Genomic DNA, 23,068 nt, shown 5'->3' with positions numbered 1-23,068 from the left:
GCTGCCATAACTCAATAATCGATATGATTTGGGTGTTTATTGCGCCATACAAACCGGAAATGGATCTAGTCGATCGATGTCAAATAAGTGGGATCTTTTTCCTCCAGTCTCAGTAAGAGGACAGTAACGTTACTTTCAGCGTGATTGTTTATTATTATTAATGCAAACTGCTCTGATCAATATATCACCCATACTACATAAAGCATTTACTGACGATCACGGAATTATAAACGACCCCCCCCCCCCCCTTTCATCCGCGCATGATGAGTCATAACATTTAGGATCGTATTCAGCTGGATTTTTTAATATAGCGTTTATCGCGAATAAACTGCAATCGATAATCTATATTATGCGTTTAGGCCTATAACTAGCGTTCTAGGAATTACTGCAGAAAACGATAAAAACATACTTATATTCTAGACAGTATTTTCGTATGAATATATGAATGAAAAAGTATAACGTTCCTACATCCTGAACGATAGCTAATCGATGTTGAATGGGCCATAGTAATGTCAATTTAGCAATACAATTTAAAAAGTTATAGCCCTGCAAAGAAGGTGAACATCTCCATAGGCTTAGACTGGTGGCAGTGATCATACATTGATGGATATAAGCGTGGCAGTTAATGTGTTAAGTGTGGGGTCGCCAAAAAAATTCCTAAATAAAATGGGGGTGTGGTATAAAAAGGCTTGAGAACCCCTGGTCTACACCCTCCCCAGACCGACAGTAGGGCAGTGCAACGACCAGGAAGGGAATTGGCATAATTAAAAAGATAGAAAGGCAAAATAATATATATATATATTGTTATTATTAAGTGGGCAATAAAGCCCAAGAAAGCCTCTTTTAGGGGCGAGCGTCATCGGCAGAATTCTCACAGAGCAATGAGGAAATAAAATAATATAATATATATTCAGTAAGAGGCTGAATTCCATTTTCTGGAAGAGGAAAGGCTTCTAAGCAAGGGCAGGTATATCTTGCATTTCTTTTGTTCTGTTTGTTTGGTTTCCTGTACCACTTGATTTGATGCGGTTGCCACTCAAGAGAAGCCAGGGAATGCATGCTGGCAGGGCTCGCTTTTCCTGACTCAAAATGGCCCAAATATTACCATTAATATCACCCACTTCCATAGCCATGAAGTGCTTTGAGAAGCTTGTGAAGGAGGCGGCTGGGTGGCGCAGCGGACATTGCGCTCGTCACCAACGCATGAGACACCGGTATCGAATACGGCTGTCGGCGTTGGCTCCGGCTTGGGCCGGCCGTCATACTAACTCAACTAACATGTATCGGAGGGGACATGCGATGGGCTTCTATCCTCCCTACAACCGGCCAGTGGGGGGCACATGCGAGCAACGATCAAGACAGGGGAGGGGAGAATTGGCACGGCTAAATTGGGATGGGAGAATAAAGGAGAAAAAAGTGGATCAAAAAAGAGAAGCTTGTGAAGGGCTACATCTGTTCCTCCCTCCCCATCAACCTGGACCCCCTGCAATTTGCATATCGCCCCAACAGGTCCACGGAGGACGCCATAGCCCATGTGCTGCACACAGCAGCATCACACCTGGACAAGAGGCAGGGGAACTATGTGAGAATGCTATTCATCGACTACAGCTCAGCATTCAATACCATAGTCCCCTCCAAACTCATAGCCAAGCTCAGGGACTATGACCTCTGCCAGTGGGTCTTGGACTTCCTGACGGGTAGACCCCAGGTGGTGAGAGCAGGCAACTGCACCTCCTCATCCATGACCCTCAACATAGGGGTCCCCCAGGGCTGTGTTCTGCGTCCCCTCCTCTACTCACTGTACACACATGACTAGGCCTGCCGCGATAAGCAATAAATCGATTAATTGCTGCGATAATTAAAATGAATGCAATGATTTTGACGGGCGCGATTAATTGCTATTTGCGCGTTTGTTTTAATGAGGCGGAACCAGTGCCCCTTGTCAGTCACTGTCCGTGTTGGGAGGCGGGCCGCTGACGTTACTAGAGTACAGCACGGGAGCTCCGTGGGGCAACACCACATAGCTTAACTACATTTCTCAATAGTGTTGCTCCTTTTAACCAAGTAGCATTATTTGTAGTGTAACGTTAGCTATTTTTAGACCCAAGTAGTTACTCGCTACTGCCCGGAGAAACTGGACTGCTAAATAAAGATGAAAGATAGAGCTTTGATTCTCATTCCATGCTAACAACATTAGCTAAATAGCTAACAAACGAAATACAACGTATAGCATAGCTACAAGTACAACACAGAATAACGTTAATACAATTACATGCATCATTGTTTACAATGAACGGGTGGGGCTAGTCAAAGGACTGGACACGGGGACAAGTTAAACATGAATTAATTTATTATAACACTCCGGTAGTTTCGAGTCGTGCTGCAGTGCTTACGCACCACAGCTATTCTATTATATACTGCTTTGACGCTTCCTCCTCATCGTTGATTGCCTGTAGTAGCTGCATCTAACGTTAGTAGCTAACGTTAAAACTAACCTAAAGTTAGTTGTTCACCAACAATTTGTTTTATCATTAGCTCAAAAACAGAACCGGACGAGACAAGTTGTCGGCTCATAGGTTCTGCTTAGGATAATCACAACAATACTTCCGGTCCGGTCGGTGGGCTTCAAAATAAAAGTCTAAAACACCGGAAAAGACGGAGCGGTGGGCTTCAAAATAAAAGTTTTGGGAAATAAATTTCTCAAAAAAAATTCTCTAACCGGTCGCAATAATATCGCTTATCGCGATATTTTCGGGGGCAATTAATCGCCCAGCAAAATGTGTTATCGTGGCAGGCCTACACACGACTGTGTAGCACAGCGGAAAAACAACACAATCATCAAATTGACACAGTAGTGGTGGGCCTGATCTCTGCAAACGATGAGAGGGCCTACCTGGTGGTGTCAGGAGAATTGCCTCTCCCTGAACGTCAGCAAAACAAAAGAGATGATTGTGGACTTTAGGAGGTCGGGGGTCAGGGACTACAGCCCCCTCAGTATCGACGGGGCACCGGTCGAGAGAGTGAACAGTTTTAAGTACCTCGGAGTCCACATATCCGAGGACTTGACATGGACCACACACATTGACAGTGTAGTCAAGAAGGCACAGCAACGCCTCTACTTCCTTAGACGCCTAAGGAAGTTCAAAGTGAGTCAGAAGATCCTTAAGAACTTATACTCATGCACAATAGAGAGCATCCTGACTGGCAATATCACCTCCTGGTTTGGGAATAGCACCGCACAAGACCGTAGCAGACTACAGAGAGTGGCCCGTTCAGCCGAACGCACAATAGACCTATCTCAAACCAGGGTTTCCGTTAGAAAAAATTGTTGCCGGTCTCCGTGACCTGCAAGATTTCAATCTACCGGACAAATGAGATTAATTCCGGTCATAGTTTATTGAGCTTTAAAACAATTGATAGGCAGGCTATATAAAGAATGTCATCCTCAAGGCATGTAGATTTATAATATTATTACTTAAAACTAGGCTACTTTTGCGTATACAGTCATTAATATATTCCAAATAAAATAAGTCCCTCGATACTCCGTGCTGCTGCTGACTTGAAATAAAATAGACCGTGTATGTGGGCAGTCGGTCCGACACTAAACAGCAGTCTGTTATAATCACATTTTTATGAGCTAACGAATTCCGTTATATTGGACATTTGTATTAATTATATCAAGCGAAGAACTGAGAAAGCAGAGAGACGGCAACATTATCGTGGTTTGCGTGACGACTCTCTCCACCTCGCAACGACTTATTTGCAAAGAGTATGGCGCTGCAGAGCAGCTGATTCAGCTGTTATTGGCTCTTTTCTGGGAACCGCACAGCAGCGCCCCCCACCCAACATTGGCTGAAAATGGCTGAATTGGAGTACTGCTAGAATACTGCATTGTGCTGCTGCTGCTCCGGCTCTGCAGCTTCACAAAAGTTTGCACACCCAGCACTAAGCTCTCGCTGACAACGTCGTTGTCATTATTAGAAGCAACGAGGAAACAAATGTAATGATCGTTTCGTTCATCGGATAGGCTATTTAATTTTAGCCTATTTTAATACAATTCAAATAATCAAATTGTGCTTAGACTCAGGGAATTATTTTCACCGGACATTAAGACCGGAGAGATTAAATATGTCGGACTTCAACAGATTTTGCCGGTCAAATACCGGTAATTACCGGCTAACGGAAACGCTGTCTCAAACCCTGCCCTCTTTTCTTGATCCTCCAATCACAACGGTCTCTTGCCTCTGACAAGCTTTGTTTGTCCGAGGCAAGCGACAGTTGTGATTGGAGGATCAAGAAAAGAGGGCAGGGTTTGAGATAGGTCCATTGGAGGTGGGCTTCCCACTCTCCAAGACATTTACCACAAGCGTTGCAGGGGTAAGGCTAAGAGAATAATCAAAGACTCTAGCCACCCAAACAACTGCCTCTTTGAACTGCTGCGGTCAGGCAAGCGATACCGGAGTCTCATGGCAAGCACAGGGAGCTTCTATCCCCAGGCCATCAGGATGCTCAACGACAATAACACTATGTAACAAACCATCAAATACACTCACAACACACACATCCACACGTGCACACTCACTTTAAATAAACAACTCACTGTAGCACCCACTTTAGACACTTTAACACACTTTATATTTATTGGTAAAGATTTGCACTACAACTCATACCTCATTGCACCTTACCCTAAATTGTACCTCATCCCATTTCTGCATTGTACTGTATATTGTATTGTAACTCAGTTACAAATTTTTTCTACTCTGTATTGTATATTGTATATATGTATATTGAACACCTTTGTTTACACAGCCTGGCTGGGTGGTCATGAAAGATAATTGAATTGAAATTGAATTGGCATTAGTGTTGAACGCTAAAAACGCTGATCAGCTGGATCGGTATGAAAACCTTGCACAATCAAGCCAGAATTTACGTCAGATGATCCTTACCTTTGATCGGGAGTATTCCAAAAATAATATTCCAATTGTTTGATCGATATCTGCTCCATCCGATTTCCAATTGGCCCACGACATAACCCACCACAGCATATGCATCGGATGTCCCATAGACGTTTTGGATGCGACCGATTGAACCTCTAGCCTTGCCGTCTACTGAAAATCTGCGCCCCGATATTGCCACCTGGGGGACTCTGGCCGGTATTGCACCCTAGGCCTTCTAACGGCAACATACGGGTCCCTGGCATTGAATAGGATATTAAAATCGAAAAGAAAGAAAAACGAACCAAAAACGTAATATTACGTGTCTGGCACCCAACCGCTGGCGAGCAAACACGTAATATTACGTGAATGGCACCCAACGTGTTAATATTAGTATCAAATGCTGATTTGAATATACTGTAGTATAAATGGTATTGTCTGTCTCAACACCAAGTGCATTTACATGTACATTGATATTCCCGCTCTTTTCTTTTGTTTAATATTGTGTTTTAGTGCATGTACAGTAAGCTCATATCCCAAATATTGGAAACCCAAATCTGATAGCTGCGACATGTCAATATAGTGTGCAGCCAGGCGTGAGTCGAGCAAGTCACTGATGCTGCCTGCCTGGATTAGGAGTTAGAATCCCACTGGGGCCACTCCTGCTAAAAATAAATGCATGGCATGGTAAGGCACTTTGGATAAAAGCCTCCACCAAAGGTCATAGGTCATATTGGCCCTTGGTGTTCAGGTATGTATGCTCTCGTTTTCAGTTGGGCTCTGTGGTCTGTGTGAGTTTAGTTTCCATGGTGATGATATAGGGAATATTCCGTTTCTCTTGACCAGGGAGTGAAATTGTGACCTGAAATGTTCTATGTACACAACAACAACAACAACAACAACAACAACAACAACAACAACAACAACAACAACAACAGCAACCATGCATAGTAAAACTGGCTTGAAGCATAAGATATTCCTTTATTGATCCCCTTGGGGACATCCGAGCATCATAGCAGCATGGGGGAGAGGAGGTACAGGTAAGGGCAGGGTAATAGAAGACATAAATATAGCCAATAAAATTTGAATATAAAAATATGAGAAAAATAAACAGTGTAAACAATAAAATGTAATCTGAATATAAAAATCTGAGAAAACAGTGTAAACTAAGGTGCAGATGAAAGTCTTACCATCTGGCACTGGATCTAAACTAGTGAGTGGCTGGTGAATGACTTCTAAAACGCATGCCTATGGCCATGCCTGCATTCAGTGAACCATTGCCCAGTCCTTAAGTTGCAGTCGAGGTTAAATGACGGAGAATGACGACCTTCACTTGAAGCGGCGGACAGCTATGTAGCTGTCGACCGACGGGACTGCTTGTCTGCACGACAGAAATGTTGGCCCGAGAGACTGGGGGAGAGCTCCCTAAACTGCCTTGGCTGGCTTCAAGTTCAAGTGTTCCGTTCGCCATTTGAACTCGCGCATCGCAACCCGGGAGTCTGAACCCGCCACAACTGCCTTGGTCATATCCCCGGGAAGGCCTTTACATAACAGACAGAGAGCGCCATACGCAGACGAGGCATAGAGGTCGATGCTCTGAGAAAAAGGGGGAGAAAACAATGTCCGTTGTCATGGCACCACGTCATCGTGCTGAATCACTTGATGCCCCACCACCACGAGAACAAATCCCACACATAGCTGTCTCCATAAGCCTGTATGGCATGGCCTGCTAAGGCATAACAAAAAATATTGTTTGTTTCCTGTTGGTTGTCAGTTAAGGCCATGGGTAGGTAGGGAATTTATTTTATTTTATTTTTTATTGTATTCTTTCCCACGGCGACTATGGATAGGGAATTTCTTTATTTAATTAAAATGTTTACAACAACATGGATGCATGTACTCTTCCAGCATGTTTAATATCCATAATACTAAAGGTTTGACTAAGATTTCTATGAAACTTTATTGTAAAAAATAAAAATAAATAAATAAAAAAGGATTTTTCTTTTTTTTTAATTTTCTTTTATTTATTTTTTTTACTCATAAAATATATTGGGTCGCACCTAAATCGGCAGGGTCGGTCGGCAACCGGAAACAAACCATTATTTTTTTTAGGCCTAAACAGTGGAACGTCGTCCAACAACTTTCTGTCGTAGGAGTGTGATGCTAGAGGTCATGCCCAGGCACACTCAGGTGACCCTCACCCAGGGGCGTAAAGTACTTGAGTAATTGTACTTTGTTACAATACTTAAGTACTGTTTTTGGGGATTTGTACTTTACTCAAGTATTATTAGGTTTGTATACTTGTACTTTTACTCAATTACATTTCAGAGAAAAAATATATACTTTTTACTCCTTACATTTAAAATGCAGACCTACAAAGTACAAATCTCGCAGGTCCAACCATTTTAATTAGTATATTTGTTTCTTTGGCCGAACTAACATTAACGTTATTAATCGTTAATAAAGACAGTCAGAGTGACACAAGCTACAGAAGATGGCCACAAATGATAGTACGAGTGATGAAGAGGACGAAACGGAACATTTCATTGCCCCGGAAAAAGAAAAAGTTTACTTTTACTTGAGTACGATTTTGAGACGGTACCCATACTTTCACTTAAAGGGGAACTATCTTATAAATGGCCTTTTTGAGTGTTTAGCATTGTTTCCTAGCTATGTGAACTTATATTAATATGATCTATGTCTCAAAATTCTCATATTGGCGCATTCTTCCAATTCTCCTCTCACAATATTCACCCTCACTGAACTGAGTCATCTGAAAATGTGCGCGATATGTGATGTCAGAAAGACACCGCTGCATGTTAATGTTGAGATAGAAGATGAGCTGCACACAGTGGCTGGACCGGACCTGCAGCCCAGGCTCAAAACGGCTCGAGATCTTGAGGTAGAAAAATGCTGTTTTTGAGGACTTGATTAGAAATACAAAACAATGAATAAAAAAAATATATATATTACAGAGGTGTTCCATAGACTCACAGGAATTGTGTAAAAGTGCCCAAATAGTGAAAGAAATAGTATAATTTCTGGGTACTTTTTACACCCCTGCCCTCACCTCCTTTGATTCGCGCGAAGGAAAAGAAATCCACCCTGAAACTAAAGTCACATTGTGGTGTTCCGCTGATCTTGGAATAGTTAAGTCAACATCAATGCATTATTGTTCCAAGTTTTAAGTTTCAAGTTTAGTTGTATTTGTCACATTCATTCATTCAAACATTTATTTATTCTCGAATATATTTGATATATTACACGTTATTGTGCATTTTAAACACAAACATACTTAAAATTAGTGATTATTATTTATTTTAAAAATGTTTATTATATTTTTAGCGGTCGGAATCTACTATTATAGAAAAAAATCCAAAACCACTTCTTTCTTCTTCTTTCCACCAGATTTTTTTCTATAATAGTAGATTCCGACCGCTAAAAATATAATAAACATTTTTAAAATAAATAATAATCACTAATTTTAACACTTTAATCGCCATGGGTTAAATTCATAATTTACCATCCCTCGCCAGCTCTATTTGTCTATGGAGAAGTTCCCCTTCTTTGCAGGGCTATAACTTTTTTAATTCTATTGCTAAATTGCCATTACTATGGCCCATTCAATGTCCTATATGTATTGTTCAGGGTGTAGCAACGTTAAACCTTTTCATTCACATATTTATACTAAGATATGGTCTAAAGTATAAGTATGTTTTATCGTTTTCTGCAGCTTTCTTCAGAACGTGATTTATAGCCCTAAATGCATTATATTGATGATCAAATACAGTTTGGTAGGAATCTGTGCGAGATAAAAAATTTCAACTGGACGTGGTTCTAGAAGTTTCTACGCATCATCTGATGATGACCGGATGGGCGGGGGATCGTTTATAATTCCGTGGGCAGCGTTAGATGATTCATCTAGTGTGGGTCATATGTTCATCAGATCAGTTAGTATAGAAGACATTAGAATATAACGCTGAATCTTACCGTGGCTTCCTCGCGCCGCTGGCAGATGAGCGTGGAACAGAATTTGTTCTATTATGGGATGGAGAAATGCCCGATCCATTTCCAGGTTGTATAATAGTATATACGTCCAAATCATGTTGTTTTTTCGAGTTATTTGCACCGATCGATGTTCACTGTGTCAATACGGAGTCTCTCTAACGATAGCGAGTGCCCGGACCACATATGGATGAGCACTACCGGTTCAAAGGTTAATTTCCGGCTGGCGATCTGCCGATCGGCCACCAGATGGCGCTTTTGAACCGCTAGAGAGTTGAGTGGAGCTTTGCAGTGTGTCTCAGGGCTCCGGAAAGGAAATATGATTTCGATGACAGATTTTTGAAATATTGACATCAAAGACGAGTTACGGCGTCTTCGGCAGAATGAGCATGGCTAGGAATGACGTGTAAACTCGTCCACGGCGATCATAGTGTTAAGTATGTTTGTGTTTAAAATGAACAATAACGTGTAATATATCAAATATAAATCATTGTTTGTGTGTCCTGTCATCCCCTCTCTTCTGGGGCGCTAGAAATATCGCCCCACTGACTGGGCGTCCGTGCGCAACACAGCCAATTGAAAAATGCACAGAGCAACATAAATGGACCTAGCAACTAAATTGACCCAATCAGGATATTAAAATATGATGCCTGAAGGGCGCTTTTTCTAGTGCCCCAAGCAGAGTCACTGGTGTGTTAGGAGGTGATGACGACAACAATGATTTTTTGCAGGGACTCAAGACGAGACAGGATTACAGTTGTTGTTGTCGTCGTCGGAAATTGATAATAATCACAGGATACATTCAGACACTGTAAGATTCTGATCAAACTGGCCAGTATCACGTCTTCGTCTGTTTGGCTCTCCATCCAATTCCTCTGCGTTGTGTACTTTTAATGGTCCTGACGTCTCCGATACTGGTAGATAAGATCCTTATCTCCCCCCCGTTAGTGCAATCCGTAAACCATAATACTTCCCCACCTCCGTAAGAATTCGACACTTCGACAACGTGAAATACCTTACAAGGAAAAGCATGGTTTTATTTCTCTAAACAGAAACCTCAGCTCAGATGTTAACAGATTGTATTGTCCTTGAAGAGTATATTTCTAATGATCTTTCGGTGTGTTCATATTATCGTCCTTTTGCTGTTCAGTCCAATAGTGTTCAGGCCTGTTCGTTAGCCTAAAACCATCCTCGTGGTAGCCGAAGCTACTGGTGATGTGCCATTCCCCCCCCCCCCCCCCCCTCTCTCTCGTCGAGAGGAGAGAGTCTCTTCTGGTTTCTTCCCTCTTAGTCTCAGTCAGATTTTAGTCTGCTCTACCCGGAAACACCGTTCGACTTATAGGTCTTCGTCGTAGCAACGACGGCCCCCCGCCCCTCTCCTGGTTGTCATGCGACGTGCTGTCATGACGACTGCTAACCTTTCACACCATTAAACGTTTCATCCACTGTTGCATTAAAGAGGTCACCCCTCTCCTCCTGCTCTGGGCCTACACTCTAATCTCAGATGTTCTTCTAAGGAATTCATAACAAAACCCTCGCTGACGCGGCCTGTGCCTGTGAAATCACTGGTTCCACCACCGTCACCGTCTTCCATGCACATTTCAATCACCGTTTTAGCTGTGGTCATCTCTCCCCAATCTATACATCACATACATTGAAAAAGCACCGTTTTCTCTCAATCCCCCCTTGATTCTTATCACCCCTTCAGAATCATAAATCATTATTTGGTTTTTCAATTAATTATGCCAAAAATAGCCTGTGGTTGAAGCAAACCAACCTCGTCTCTCGTGCACAAGAAACGAAGACGGCCCCACGGTCAACCCAGTGATCCTGCTGCCTGATGTCTGTTTGCGCCCCCCTTCGTGCCCAAAGGGAACCGAAACCGACCACCAAAACCAACAACATCCAACGACTCATAACCATTGGAGCCCCCCTGTCTGCTCCCAATAATTATATCCTGTTGTTCTACTGTTCTCCCTCTTATCTACCTTCTATATATATATCCTTCTATACATATATCTTATATATGAATCCTCCATTTATATCTCATACTCCTAATCAATGAACACAGGACTTCTCGCTGTTGTCTCGTCTCTCGATCTCCTGATTGACTCTGAAAGGAAGTCCCTGTTTGTTCATGATTCACCGCCCGTGCTCTGTTGTTTCTGTACGCTCTCTACAACGTCTCCGCAGGGAAACCCCCTCCGATGTCCGCCTCGTTCTCCCCATGGCAAACACCGCCTGCGACCGCTGGACTCCGCCTCGTCGGCCGTCTCCGCCCCGTCGGTCATCTCCGCCCTGTCGGTCATCTTGGTTGAGGCTCATCTCCACCGCCGCCGTCTCCTCCCTCTCGTCGTGGATCATCTGTGTACCAGGCTGCGGTGCCTGGCCCCTGCGGCTTCCTCCTCCTCCAGTCTGTCTCCTGGCCATCTCCATCGCTGTCGGTGTCATTCCCCCCTTGAAAGCAGAAACACAACACCGGCAGTCTTTCTGTACACTCGACCCTGTGTTTTCTATTAGTCTACCGTGGCTTTGGGCCTGCAGCTCGTTCTCTATATATTTTTTCCCTCTGCAAGCCCCTGCCATGGCCACGCCCTTTCAGACTGTTGGACGGTGTGAGTGTCCTACAGCCCATGGCGCTATTTGTTCTCTATTAGTCCCCCACCTTCTCAACACCCATATCTAATCCTACAGGGCTGTTCCCTGTTTTGTTGTCTTCCGGCGTGACACCAGCAGCTAAACGATACCCACTCGGCGCTCTACGTTTGTCCCACGGGTGACCCCCAGCGCGCGCCAGTTCTTTCTGGTGACGTGTCCCCTCAAGACTCTGCCTATTTATTAGGTGTGAGAAGGCCCCACTGGAGATCGAACTCCCTCTTATTTCATAATTAAACTTATTTAATTAACCTGTATATCGATCTTATTATTATGATAATAACATACAACCGAGCATCGCTCTAACATACAACAGAGCAGGTTGGTTCCCTGCTCCTAACTCACATACGTACTCGTACTATCATCTAACATACAACAGAGCTGTCCGTCGCCCTATACCCTACGGGGCTGTCTACCGTCGCCCTGGAGCTGTCACCGTTGCTCTATACCCTACGGGGCTGTCTACCGTCGCCCTGGAGCTGTCACCGTCGCTCTATACCCTACGGGGCTGTCTACCATCGCCCTGGAGCTGTCACCGTCGCTCTATACCCTACGGGGCTGTCTACCGTCGCCCTGGAGCTGTCCCGTCGCTCTATATACCCTACGGGGCTGTCTACCGTCGCCCTGGAGCTGTCCCGTCGCTCTATATACCCTACGGGGCTGTCTACCGTCGCCCTGGAGCTGTCTCGTCGCTCTATATACCACACTTTGAGTTCCTTTACAAAGTTCTCACATACACCACCGTGTATACACACAAGCAGTTGGTAATTTTGAAAAAATTAAACTCCTTAATTAACTTAAACTCTACATATTCGCCTATGGGTAATGGAAACTCCCCAGCACTACCCCCCCCCCTCCGCAATTAAACTCCTTAATTGAATTAAACTCTAAATATTCCCCTATGGGTAATGGAAACTCCCCAGCACTACCCCCCCCCCCCTCCGCCACTAGGTGGCGACCTACTCCTCCATTTGCCTGTATTAGTTGACGTGTCACTTCCTGGTTCTTTATCTGTTATCTCCTCGTGGTGCTCACGGCCATTTTGACTCGCTCATAATGGCTACTCTCTCAAACAAACAAACGCTGCCCTTCCTTCCACGGCCTAAAAACACAGCTGTTTTTCCTCTCTTTCCTATCCATTATCAGGGGACGCTTTCTCAGACTAATACTCTTGCCTGATCGGACATAATACACACTCGTACAATCTCCTTTCGACTTTCCTTCTGTTATGAAAACAGTCCCGCCATAACAATTTTTCGATCTGATTCAAGCGCCCCCCCCCCCCCTTTCCTCATCTCGCATTTACCCTCCTTAAACCAAAACTGTGCAGCCTGCCTCATTTGCTTTTCATTCTCTGTAGATAACACCCTCGATTTTCACCATGGCTCTCTGCTCATATTATTACAGCTGGCATTCTCTCTCTGTGTCAAACTAGAAATGTTTACGTTTACGGATTCACTATCTGCTCGTTTTTATTTGGCTATAAAATCAAAACAACCGTGTGCACAGTGAACTCACATTTTTGATCGGAGCGCTGTTTCCCCTACAGCGCTGGTTCGCCTCCTGACCGCTCGACTCGCCGCTCTCTCCCAGGGCTGACCGGCCTTGCTTCGATCATGATTCTCCCACACATTGATGACTGTTGTCCACTGTCGCCCCATTATTGAAAAAGTCTTTATCCGTTGTTCTTATCTCTTGCTTTCTGGCTGTCATCAACAACCAACTGTTCCCGTTGTTTTAATCTCTTGCAAATCCGGGTCCCAACGGCATCAACTGTAAGATTCTGATCAAACTGGCCAGTATCACGTCTTCGTCTGTTTGGCTCTCCATCCAATTCCTCTGCGTTGTGTACTTTTAATGGTCCTGACGTCTCCGATACTGGTAGATAAGATCCTTATCTCCCCCCCGTTAGTGCAATCCGTAAACCATAATACTTCCCCACCTCCGTAAGAATTCGACACTTCGACAACGTGAAATACCTTACAAGGAAAAGCATGGTTTTATTTCTCTAAACAGAAACCTCAGCTCAGATGTTAACAGATTGTATTGTCCTTGAAGAGTATATTTCTAATGATCTTTCGGTGTGTTCATATTATCGTCCTTTTGCTGTTCAGTCCAATAGTGTTCAGGCCTGTTCGTTAGCCTAAAACCATCCTCGTGGTAGCCGAAGCTACTGGTGATGTGCCATTCTCCCCCCCCCCCCCCCTCTCTCTCGTCGAGAGGAGAGAGTCTCTTCTGGTTTCTTCCCTCTTAGTCTCAGTCAGATTTTAGTCTGCTCTACCCGGAAACACCGTTCGACTTATAGGTCTTCGTCGTAGCAACGACGGCCCCCCGCCCCTCTCCTGGTTGTCATGCGACGTGCTGTCATGACGACTGCTAACCTTTCACACCATTAAACGTTTCATCCACTGTTGCATTAAAGAGGTCACCCCTCTCCTCCTGCTCTGGGCCTACACTCTAATCTCAGATGTTCTTCTAAGGAATTCATAACAAAACCCTCGCTGACGCGGCCTGTGCCTGTGAAATCACTGGTTCCACCACCGTCACCGTCTTCCATGCACATTTCAATCACCGTTTTAGCTGTGGTCATCTCTCCCCAATCTATACATCACATACATTGAAAAAGCACCGTTTTCTCTCACAGTGTTGGATCTAACAAAATGGATTTATATGGACACATTTATGAAAAGTTCAAGCCTGGACCACAAAGCTTCTCAAAGGGTTAGCGCGACATGCGACGGCTCTTCCAATTCGTACGTGATGTTCTACCGCAGCTAAAGAAGTGAGTCTCTATAACAATATATACTGTTCTGTAGTTACTGAAACTGATTGAATATGGCACCACCCCACCTAGAATAATTTTCACCAGCCGCCACTGCAAACTATATACAAATTATACAATTTACAACTAAAGTACAAAATAAAAGTACAAATGCAAACAATGAAGTACAAACTGCAGACTTTTTAAAATGCTAAAATGAGGTAGGGATGTAGTGCAAATCTTTTAGTAATGAATGGATAAAACACGGTGTGCTGTTAAAAAGTGTTGTAGTGTGTAGATATAGTGTGTCGCTGTGCCGGAAATCTGAACATCCAAACAGGTCTTGTTCTTAAAGCTCTGAATCAGAAAATGGACCTGTATCCCAGTATGCGTCCTGTTATTCACCGTCTATGAAGGATCTCCAGGATTTGTTTCCTGTTATTCACCATCTAGGAAGGATCTCCAGGATTTGTTTCTTGATTGTCTTGCTTCTCTGGTGTTCATCTCAGGGAGAGACTTGTTGATGTCCACAAAACCCAAACTGAGCCGCACTATATTTTAGGGTGGATTTTCCCTATATAATCTGTGACTGGCTGCATTGAGTTAGAATGTATTCATTGAGAGGGAAGCAGTCTATGAGTCATCCTTGAGTCAGAGATGAAAGAAAAGCCTGTGCCAGATAAAGGAAGGGAAATGCTACGGGTACCGGTCGTTTCCAAACTATATAAAACATGCTGTATTGTCTGAATGCTGCGAGGACATGTGCTAAATAAGATAAGATAAGATATTCCTTTATCGATCCCCTTGGGGAAATTCAGGCATCATATCAGCATGGGGGGGGGGTACAGGTATGGGCATGGTAATAATAGTGTTATACATCCCAAACTGGATTTGCTCGTGTCGTGGAGCCGGACTCATCGATTATGGTCGTAGCCGGATCTTCGTGATCAATATAAGTTTAATAGTGAAACACGTAGTAACAAAGTAGGCTACATGTAGGTTAAATGAGTTAAATGAGCTTTGGCTAAAAGAGGAGTGCTCTCATCCTAGCCAGCTGGGAGAACACCGAGGCAGAGAAGGGGATCCAGCTCTCTTGTGGATAGAGAAAGGTGGGGGTTAGGGGACATTGGCTTTCTGGGTGTGTGAGATTCGAGCTATTGTTAGGACAAACAAAGGGATTCCTCCACTGTCTCATAGCACCTTCACGGGTCATTTTCTCTCTTCACGCCTTCATGTTTACCGTAGTCAGTAAAAAAAGATAAGAAAGAGAAAGACAGAAAGACAGAAAGAAAGAAAGAAAGAAAGAAAGAAAGAAAGAAAGAAAGAAAGAAAGAAAGAACCTTTCACCAAGATAAACAGATGTATGGTGTTTGCTTCTTCTCATTGAGCGAGTCTGGGTTCCCCGCGGAGCCGGCAGTAATGGTGCCATTAGGCTGTAGATGGGAGGGAGGGGGTCCTCTGTACAGGGTAAATTCCCCTGACTAGTGGCCAAACATCCCACCAGGAGGGACTGGGAGCACATAATCACACCAATTACAGAAGCCAAGAGAACCTCCTTTCATCTCTGAGGTTTGATTAGAACCAATTACCTCTGCGTGGGCAGAGAGAGAAGGCCACGGTGACACTGGGGTTCGTCTACTAAAAGGCCACATCCATGGGCGGCTACGTGGCGTAGTGGGCAAGGCGCTCGCCACGAAATGCTGGAGACGCTGGGCTCATCAGTTCGAGCCCAGCGCTCCACATTTGCTTTCAGTTTAGCTGGTCGTCCGTACTAATACACATTGGCCGTATTAGGGGGTGGGAAACTGATGCGTGGGGATCGGGCGTTGTGGACAGCGACTCCTACAGGTCGGTTGGTGCGCCTGCGCAGTAGAAGTAGAAGGAAGTGTCGGGGGCAGCGTGAGCCTCCCACGCGTTACTCCTCGCCACTGAGAGATCGAGCTGCGCAAGTGAAAAGATGCGACTGCTGTTACCTCAAGTACCGGAGGGGACTTGTGCTATGTATGACTTAGTCCACATTGCAGCCGGCTTGTGGGAGGCAAGAAACAGCGTCCGTGACAGGGGAGGGTTGAATTGGATGATACGAAAATGGGAGAAAAATATAGAAAAAATGGGATAAAGAGTGGATAAAAAAAAAAGGCCACATCCACTCGGAGACGGAACCGATCTTTTTAGTTTTCATTTAAAAAAAGTTTTGAAAAAAGTTTTCCGTAAACATGAAATCGTCTCAAGAAATATGTGCATCCAAACGAAACCACTGAAAATGCTGTGACGCTGCCACAAATGTAAAAAATACACGTCTTTTCTGTTTTAGACTTTGCTCTTTTATTTTTAAACCACTCGACCAGAAGTATTATTGTTGTTATCGCTAGCGGAACAACTTGTGTCGTCCGGTTCTGGCGTCTTCAGATTTGTTCACTCTGGGACCTGTTTAAAAAAAATTTCGTATTCAGGTTCCGTCTGGACGAAACGCGCATACGATAAAATACTTTGGCGGATACACCCAAACTTATCTCAGTCTGGACATGACCTAAGACTGGTTAACCACCACACTACCGAATGGTTAACCCTTTCACTGCGACGATACAGAAGGTTAACCCTTTCACTGCCACATGACAAAGGGTTAACCCTTTCACTACCACACTGCAGAAGGTTAACCCTTTTCACTACCACACTACAGTTAACCGTCTGTAGTGTGGTAGTGAAAGGGTTAACCTTCTGTAGTGTGGTAGTGTAGAGAGAGTGGAGTGGCAGCCTGAAGCTGGGACATGTGGCAAATTAGGCAAATAAACACCAGTTACCGATAAACACTTGGTCCAAAATGTCTTGTTAGACATACAGATGTTCACAGCTGTGCTAAAAATATTGAAACACAAAACAATAGGGCAATTATAAACCCATTGCACACGGCAGCCTGGTCGACGTGAGTCAAGATATCAACAGATCAATACAAATATCAGGCCATTCAAATTCATGAAAAGTCTACCAAACGCTCACAGATATCCTCCCCCAGGGTCATGAATGGAGATGCATGCAGGGTTTGGAAAGATCCACTCTCTATTCAAAACAGAATAGAGAGTGGTCTCTCAATTGTTGTGTTGATTGGCTGGATATGACAACCTTCCTGCAGAAGGTTCTCAATATTTGAATTTAGATTCAAATCTATGTTCTGGATTGATTGTTCCCATCAGTGGAAAGTGGAAACCTTGGGTTGGAAAATATTGGATTTTCTCTGAATACATTGAGAATAGTTAACTCCACATGGCAGTAAAGGAGGAAAACTTTCCACGTGCACAACATTTGATAAACGAGCCAGCAGCCTAGTGCGCAACAACAAAAACAACAAGAAGCAACCAAATTCAAATATGCAGATCATATTTAGAAGATTCAATTCAATTAAATCTTTATTTAATCTTGAAAGATCTTGACTCTCGTTTACAATGACGTCGAGAGGTACAATACATAATACAAAAAAAATATCGAAACACAAAAGTCAATCAATTAAACAATCGTCGAGAGGTACAATACATAATACAAAAAAAATATCGAAACACAAAAGTCAATCAATTAAACTATTTTAATGAATTAAAACAGCTGAAATCGTTGGCTATTATAGCTTTAAACTGACCAATGGATACTAAATAGTGATGCACGATATATCGGCCGCTGATATAATATCGGCCGATATGGGCGTTTTTTTATGGGCGGTATCGGTCCGATATCAAGATAGGGCCGATATAAAAAATAAAAAGTTTTTATTTGTATTTTTACATGTTTTGGCCTTAAATAGTTTCAAAATATCAGTCATTTCTGAAAATAAGTTACAAAAGTAAAAAATAAAAAATGCGTTTTGGAAAATAGCTCTTTATTTGATTATCATAAAAAAGTGTTTTCTATACAGAGATATTGACATCGGTAAATATCGGTATCGGCCAGAACAGCTATATTAATATCGGTTATCGGTATCGGCCACAATTTTCACATCGGTGCATCACTAATACTAAAGTATTGCGTACCTTAAGTGTAAGCCAATCACCACCAGAGAGAGTATGAAAAGGTCCAGAGTTCCAATCCAGTAATGAAGTGATGTAGGGTGGAAGATCATCAATAAGGGATTTATACAGAAACAGACACCAATGCAATTCACTGCTATCTGCCAGAGAGGACAACCCAACTTTATCATACAGGATAAACTATCACCGGTGATAAACCTAAGGGCAGAATGATATACAGAATCCAGAGGCTTTAGAGTGGAAGCAGCAGCATGTCTATAAACTACATCTCCATAATCCAAAACAGACAGATAGCTTCAAATACATCAAGATACAGTATTGGGTACAGTATGTTGGTATTGATCCAATTAGGCAGAGCAGAGGATCAGCTGTTTTGTGAAATAACGACCTGTCTCCATATCCTGTCTTTAACCACTGGGTGGTCTTGAAGAAGATAAATGCCTGAACATTAAGGTCACATCTCCCTCTGTTTATACACTTTTCCACTGATGTGCTCCATCTGTGGTGTAATGCTGTAAATTGATGCCTGTCATCTGGGCACTGGCATGGGGATGATAGCTGTATTTATGCAGTATAAGTGTGGGTGTGTTTGTGTGCGTGTGCATACAAGTGGGTGTGTGCATGCATGTGTGTGTATGTGCTTGTATCTATGTGTGTGTGTTTTTTGAGTACGTGCAAAATAGTGCGATGATGACAGCCCTTATCTGAAAGCCTTCCCCCCTCTGGCCTCAGGGGAGCGTGCGCAGGGCAGAGTCAGATATATTAGATATGGTTGGTCAACACTGGAATAACAAAGACACCAGGCACTCTGTTGAACATTCCTCTCCATACAAAACATTCACAGTTTGGCCCATCAGGTTACAGTTTTAGCAGAAGTGCACCGTGAGGAACAGTGCAAATATTGGAAAAATTTTTCTAACTGGGATATAACTTTGAATGGAATTAGTTCGATGTTTGTTAAATAAATGGTAAAATTCCAAATTAATTCTATGTTATGTTATGTGATGTGTGTTGTGTTTGGTGTGGTCGAAGATACATTTTCACCCAGTTTAATCTAACTGAACTGAACTGAACCGAATTGAACTGAACTGAACCGAATTGAACTGAACTGAACCGAATTGAACTGAACTGCACCGAATTGAACTGAAATTAATTTAACTGAACAGAACTGAACTGATCTGACCTGATCTGAACTGAACTGAACTGAATTGAACTGAAATTAATTTAACTGAACTGAACCAAATTGAACTAAACTGAACTGAAATTAATTGAATTGAATTGAATTGAACTGTATTGAATTGAATTGAAAAAAAAAACCATCCCACATGTCCTAAAGATGGCTCCCTCTCCTCTCCAGGCTCCTTCTTCCCGGCCCTGAAGCCGTCCGACAGCGTGTTCAAGGTGATCTTCTGGCTGGGCTACTTCAACAGCTGCATCAACCCCATCATCTACCCGTGCTCCAGCAAGGAGTTCCAGCGCGCTTTCACCCGCCTCCTGAGGTGCCAGTGTCGCCAGAGGCGGCGGGTCCTGCGCCGCTTCTACGACCAGAGGTGGCGGACGGCCATCAAGGGCGTGACGCGGGACAGCGCGGGGGACTACAGGCCGGGCTTCCCCGCACACGAACCCTGCAGCAGCTCCCTGCTCCACAAGGGGAAAGGCCGCCCGCTGGGCTTCAAGGGGTGGAGCCTGTTTCCCCCGTTGCAGAAGTCCTCCTTCCAGCTCAAGGAGAAGATGAACAATCTGTCCAATAAGATGAAGGGGGGGAACGGGAAGGGAGCCACGCCCTCTTCCCTCGGCAGGAACGACATCGACACGGTCTCCATGGGGATATACAACGACTGCGCAGAGCCGAGCGGTTATCAGATCTATGACCTGACAGAGTGTTACGGCCTGAAAGAGACTGACATTTAGCAGCGCCACCGGAGAGTACTGACATTTTGGTTTGTCACTTTGAGTCATGTTGGATTAACATGCAAATGAGACTATGATGGGGCACAATTTTGTCTTGAATATCAGAGAGATATTGCACAGCTATTTTGATCAAAGCCAGGGGTCTGAAAATGCCAGCTTTGATCCAAGCACAAATTGGTCCAAAATATCATATCAAACCCTGATGACTATCTTGTTTATTTGGATGGGAAATGTTGGGGTAAACTTAAGCTTTTTTTCGGGTCAGTTGAGGGCACTATGTCTGGGACAGAAACCAGACCAGTCCTTAATAGAAAGTGAGCGTACGCGATTATGACATTACGACATAATTATGTATGTTTAGGAGTCACGGTAGCCTTTCGGGATCATAGCACTCAATCTCTCAGAGCTAAACAATCAGCCAAATGACACTATCTGACCATCCATAATGAACAATGAAAGACTTTGTTTGATATTGAGTTGCTATGGATTAAAAAAGAAGAAATGGTGTAAATGTAACACGTTAAAAACCATTTGAATCTGTGGTGAAGGGCAGTTCAAGTGGTCGAAACAGTAAGTGCAATTTGTGTTGTGAATAGAATGACTGTGACGGAAGCAGCGTTTTCGGGTATGAATTCACTTGTGCGTTGTTTATTTGTTTCGTGTGGACAAGGCATTGTGGAAATAGTGTTACGGCTGAATAGTTACAATGCAAGTACAGTATTTACCGCGACTGGTCATTATACACTTGACAACAGAGGTCAATATTTGCCTTTGATAGGACCGTTCTCCCGGACAAACCCATGACTCACTCCACTAGGCTCACTCGCCTGTACCTGACACTGCTTAACAGTTTGTTAACGCTAATAGACCATGCTTTGTTTTGTTTGTATTTGCTGATGTTATGATGTTTGTCAATGTCCGATGTAAATAAAATAAAATGAAAAAGATTAAAAAGTCATGAACATGAACATCGCTCAAGTCCAAGATGCTTTGTGTTGTAACCGTTTCATGTTCACCTTCCTCAGTCGTTCCAATACCGACCCAACGTCTTCTTCCAGAGGGGCTACACCGGATGGACGGCATTTATACAGCGCTTTTATCCAAAGTGCTTTACAACTATTGCCTCACATTCACCCATTCACTCACATTCACTCACACATTCACACACCGATGGTGGAGGCTACCATGCAAGGTGCCGACCTGCTCATTGGGAGTAGTTAGGGGGTTCAGTGTCTTGCTCAAGGACACTTCGACATGCTGCCCGGGAGGAGCCGGAATCGAACCGGGAACCTTCTGATTACCAGACGACCAGCTCAACCTCCTGAGCCACTGTCGCCCGTATATAATGTGACGTTGATTGACTCAAAACCAAATATAATCGACAGTAATTAAAAGTACCCGCCCTTCCCAGCAGATGTCACCGGTTTTATTTCCTGCAATATGCGCATACCTTTTAGGGTATTTCCATGAGAATCACGGTACCACCACAATGTGAAGCGTTCGCTTAATGCTTGTGAATATTGAGACAAGGGTAAAAAAAGAAAGCGCCCAACATAAATCAATGTGATTTAGAGCGTGAGTCAGCCGGGAAGGTGAGCGAGGGTGGCCAAAACCGACAATAACAAAAGAAATAGGCTATTAATAGATTTTGAATAATTACATTTTGATCCATGAAAGACAAAGAGAAAAAGAGAGAGAGAGGGAGATTTCAGGCAGCGCCGGGAGTCCTCCGTCCCCGTGAGAAGTCGATATCTCAAAATCGAAAAGGTTGCGCTTAATGAAATACAAGAATGGAGCATGGTCACTGTGATGTCGCACATGTGACATTTTTACGGCAGGGAGAGGGATTGAAGCTGGATCGAAGCAAAGATGCAGGAGCAATGAGAGTCACCATGAATAAAAAGACGCCTCTGCTCCGGTTAACTTTTTAGAAATGTATAGAACGGTATAAATCACTGCCGTCGGGCGAAAACCCTGTATCTCCGTAAAACCCTGTAAAACCTTTCAGTGATGGAAAACAAGACAACCTCATATTTTTGAATGGGTTTTCATGATTTCTAGAGTCGTCGAACTTGCTCACGACATGAAGGACCATGTAAACGTTCAATTTGAGTGAAATAATGACAAAATAGTTTTCGCCAAACGTGCCAAGCCTATGATCTAGCTTGTTCACATGGCTCTTGCTATTGTTAGTATTAGGAGAGCTAGTCTGTTGAAGGTTCCACACCGGTAGCCAGAGCTCTCATCAGACACTGATATGGGCCGTGGCATGTAGCAGCATGTGGGGCGACACTGGCTCAGGAGGTAGAGCGGTCGTCTGGTAATCGGAAGGTTCCAGGTTCGATTCCCGCTCCTCCTGGGCAGCGCGTCGATTCGAAGTGTCCTCGAGCAACACACTTAACCCCTAACTCCTCCCGATGAGCAGGTTGGCACCTTGCATGGCTGCCTCCGCCATCGATGTGTGAATGTGTGAGCGAATGGGTGAATGTCAGGAACAAAATTGTAAAGCGCTTTGGATAAAAGCTGTTATATAAATGAATCATTTATCATCACCATCAAGATAGACACACCCCAACCTATTTTATTGATCCATTAGGGAATGCACAAGGTAGTGTGTTGAATGCAGAGCCAACCAGTATTGTTGAAAGACAGTCAGCAGCCATAATGAAGAAACTCATTTAATAATTTTTTTTAATTGGTAATTAATTTATTTCACCTACATTTATTTGTTACAGAAACTCAAAGGCGTTCTGAAAACAACAGACAAATCTAACACCTGGGGCTAGATC

The 23,068-nt window shown here is 43.6% G+C and overlaps 1 protein-coding gene across 1 annotated transcript in view; it reads left to right on the top strand.

Annotated features, from left to right (window-relative positions):
* Positions 1-21,247, top strand: part of adra1d (adrenoceptor alpha 1D) — a 43,367-nt gene extending 22,120 nt beyond the window's left edge. Inside the window, exon 3 of the mRNA XM_084319379.1 lies at positions 19,726-21,247. Coding sequence (XP_084175505.1) covers positions 19,726-20,279 — 554 coding nt within the window. The 3' untranslated portion in view covers positions 20,280-21,247. The remainder of the gene's footprint in view (positions 1-19,725) is intronic.
* The last annotated feature ends 1,821 nt before the right edge of the window (positions 21,248-23,068 follow it).

This window comes from Notolepis coatsorum (assembly GCF_963971535.1).
Source record: "Notolepis coatsorum genome assembly, chromosome: 7".
Classification (NCBI taxonomy): domain Eukaryota; kingdom Metazoa; phylum Chordata; class Actinopteri; order Aulopiformes; family Paralepididae; genus Notolepis; species Notolepis coatsorum.
Note: the sequence above shows the minus strand (reverse complement) of the source record. Positions and strands in the feature narration are given on the sequence as shown.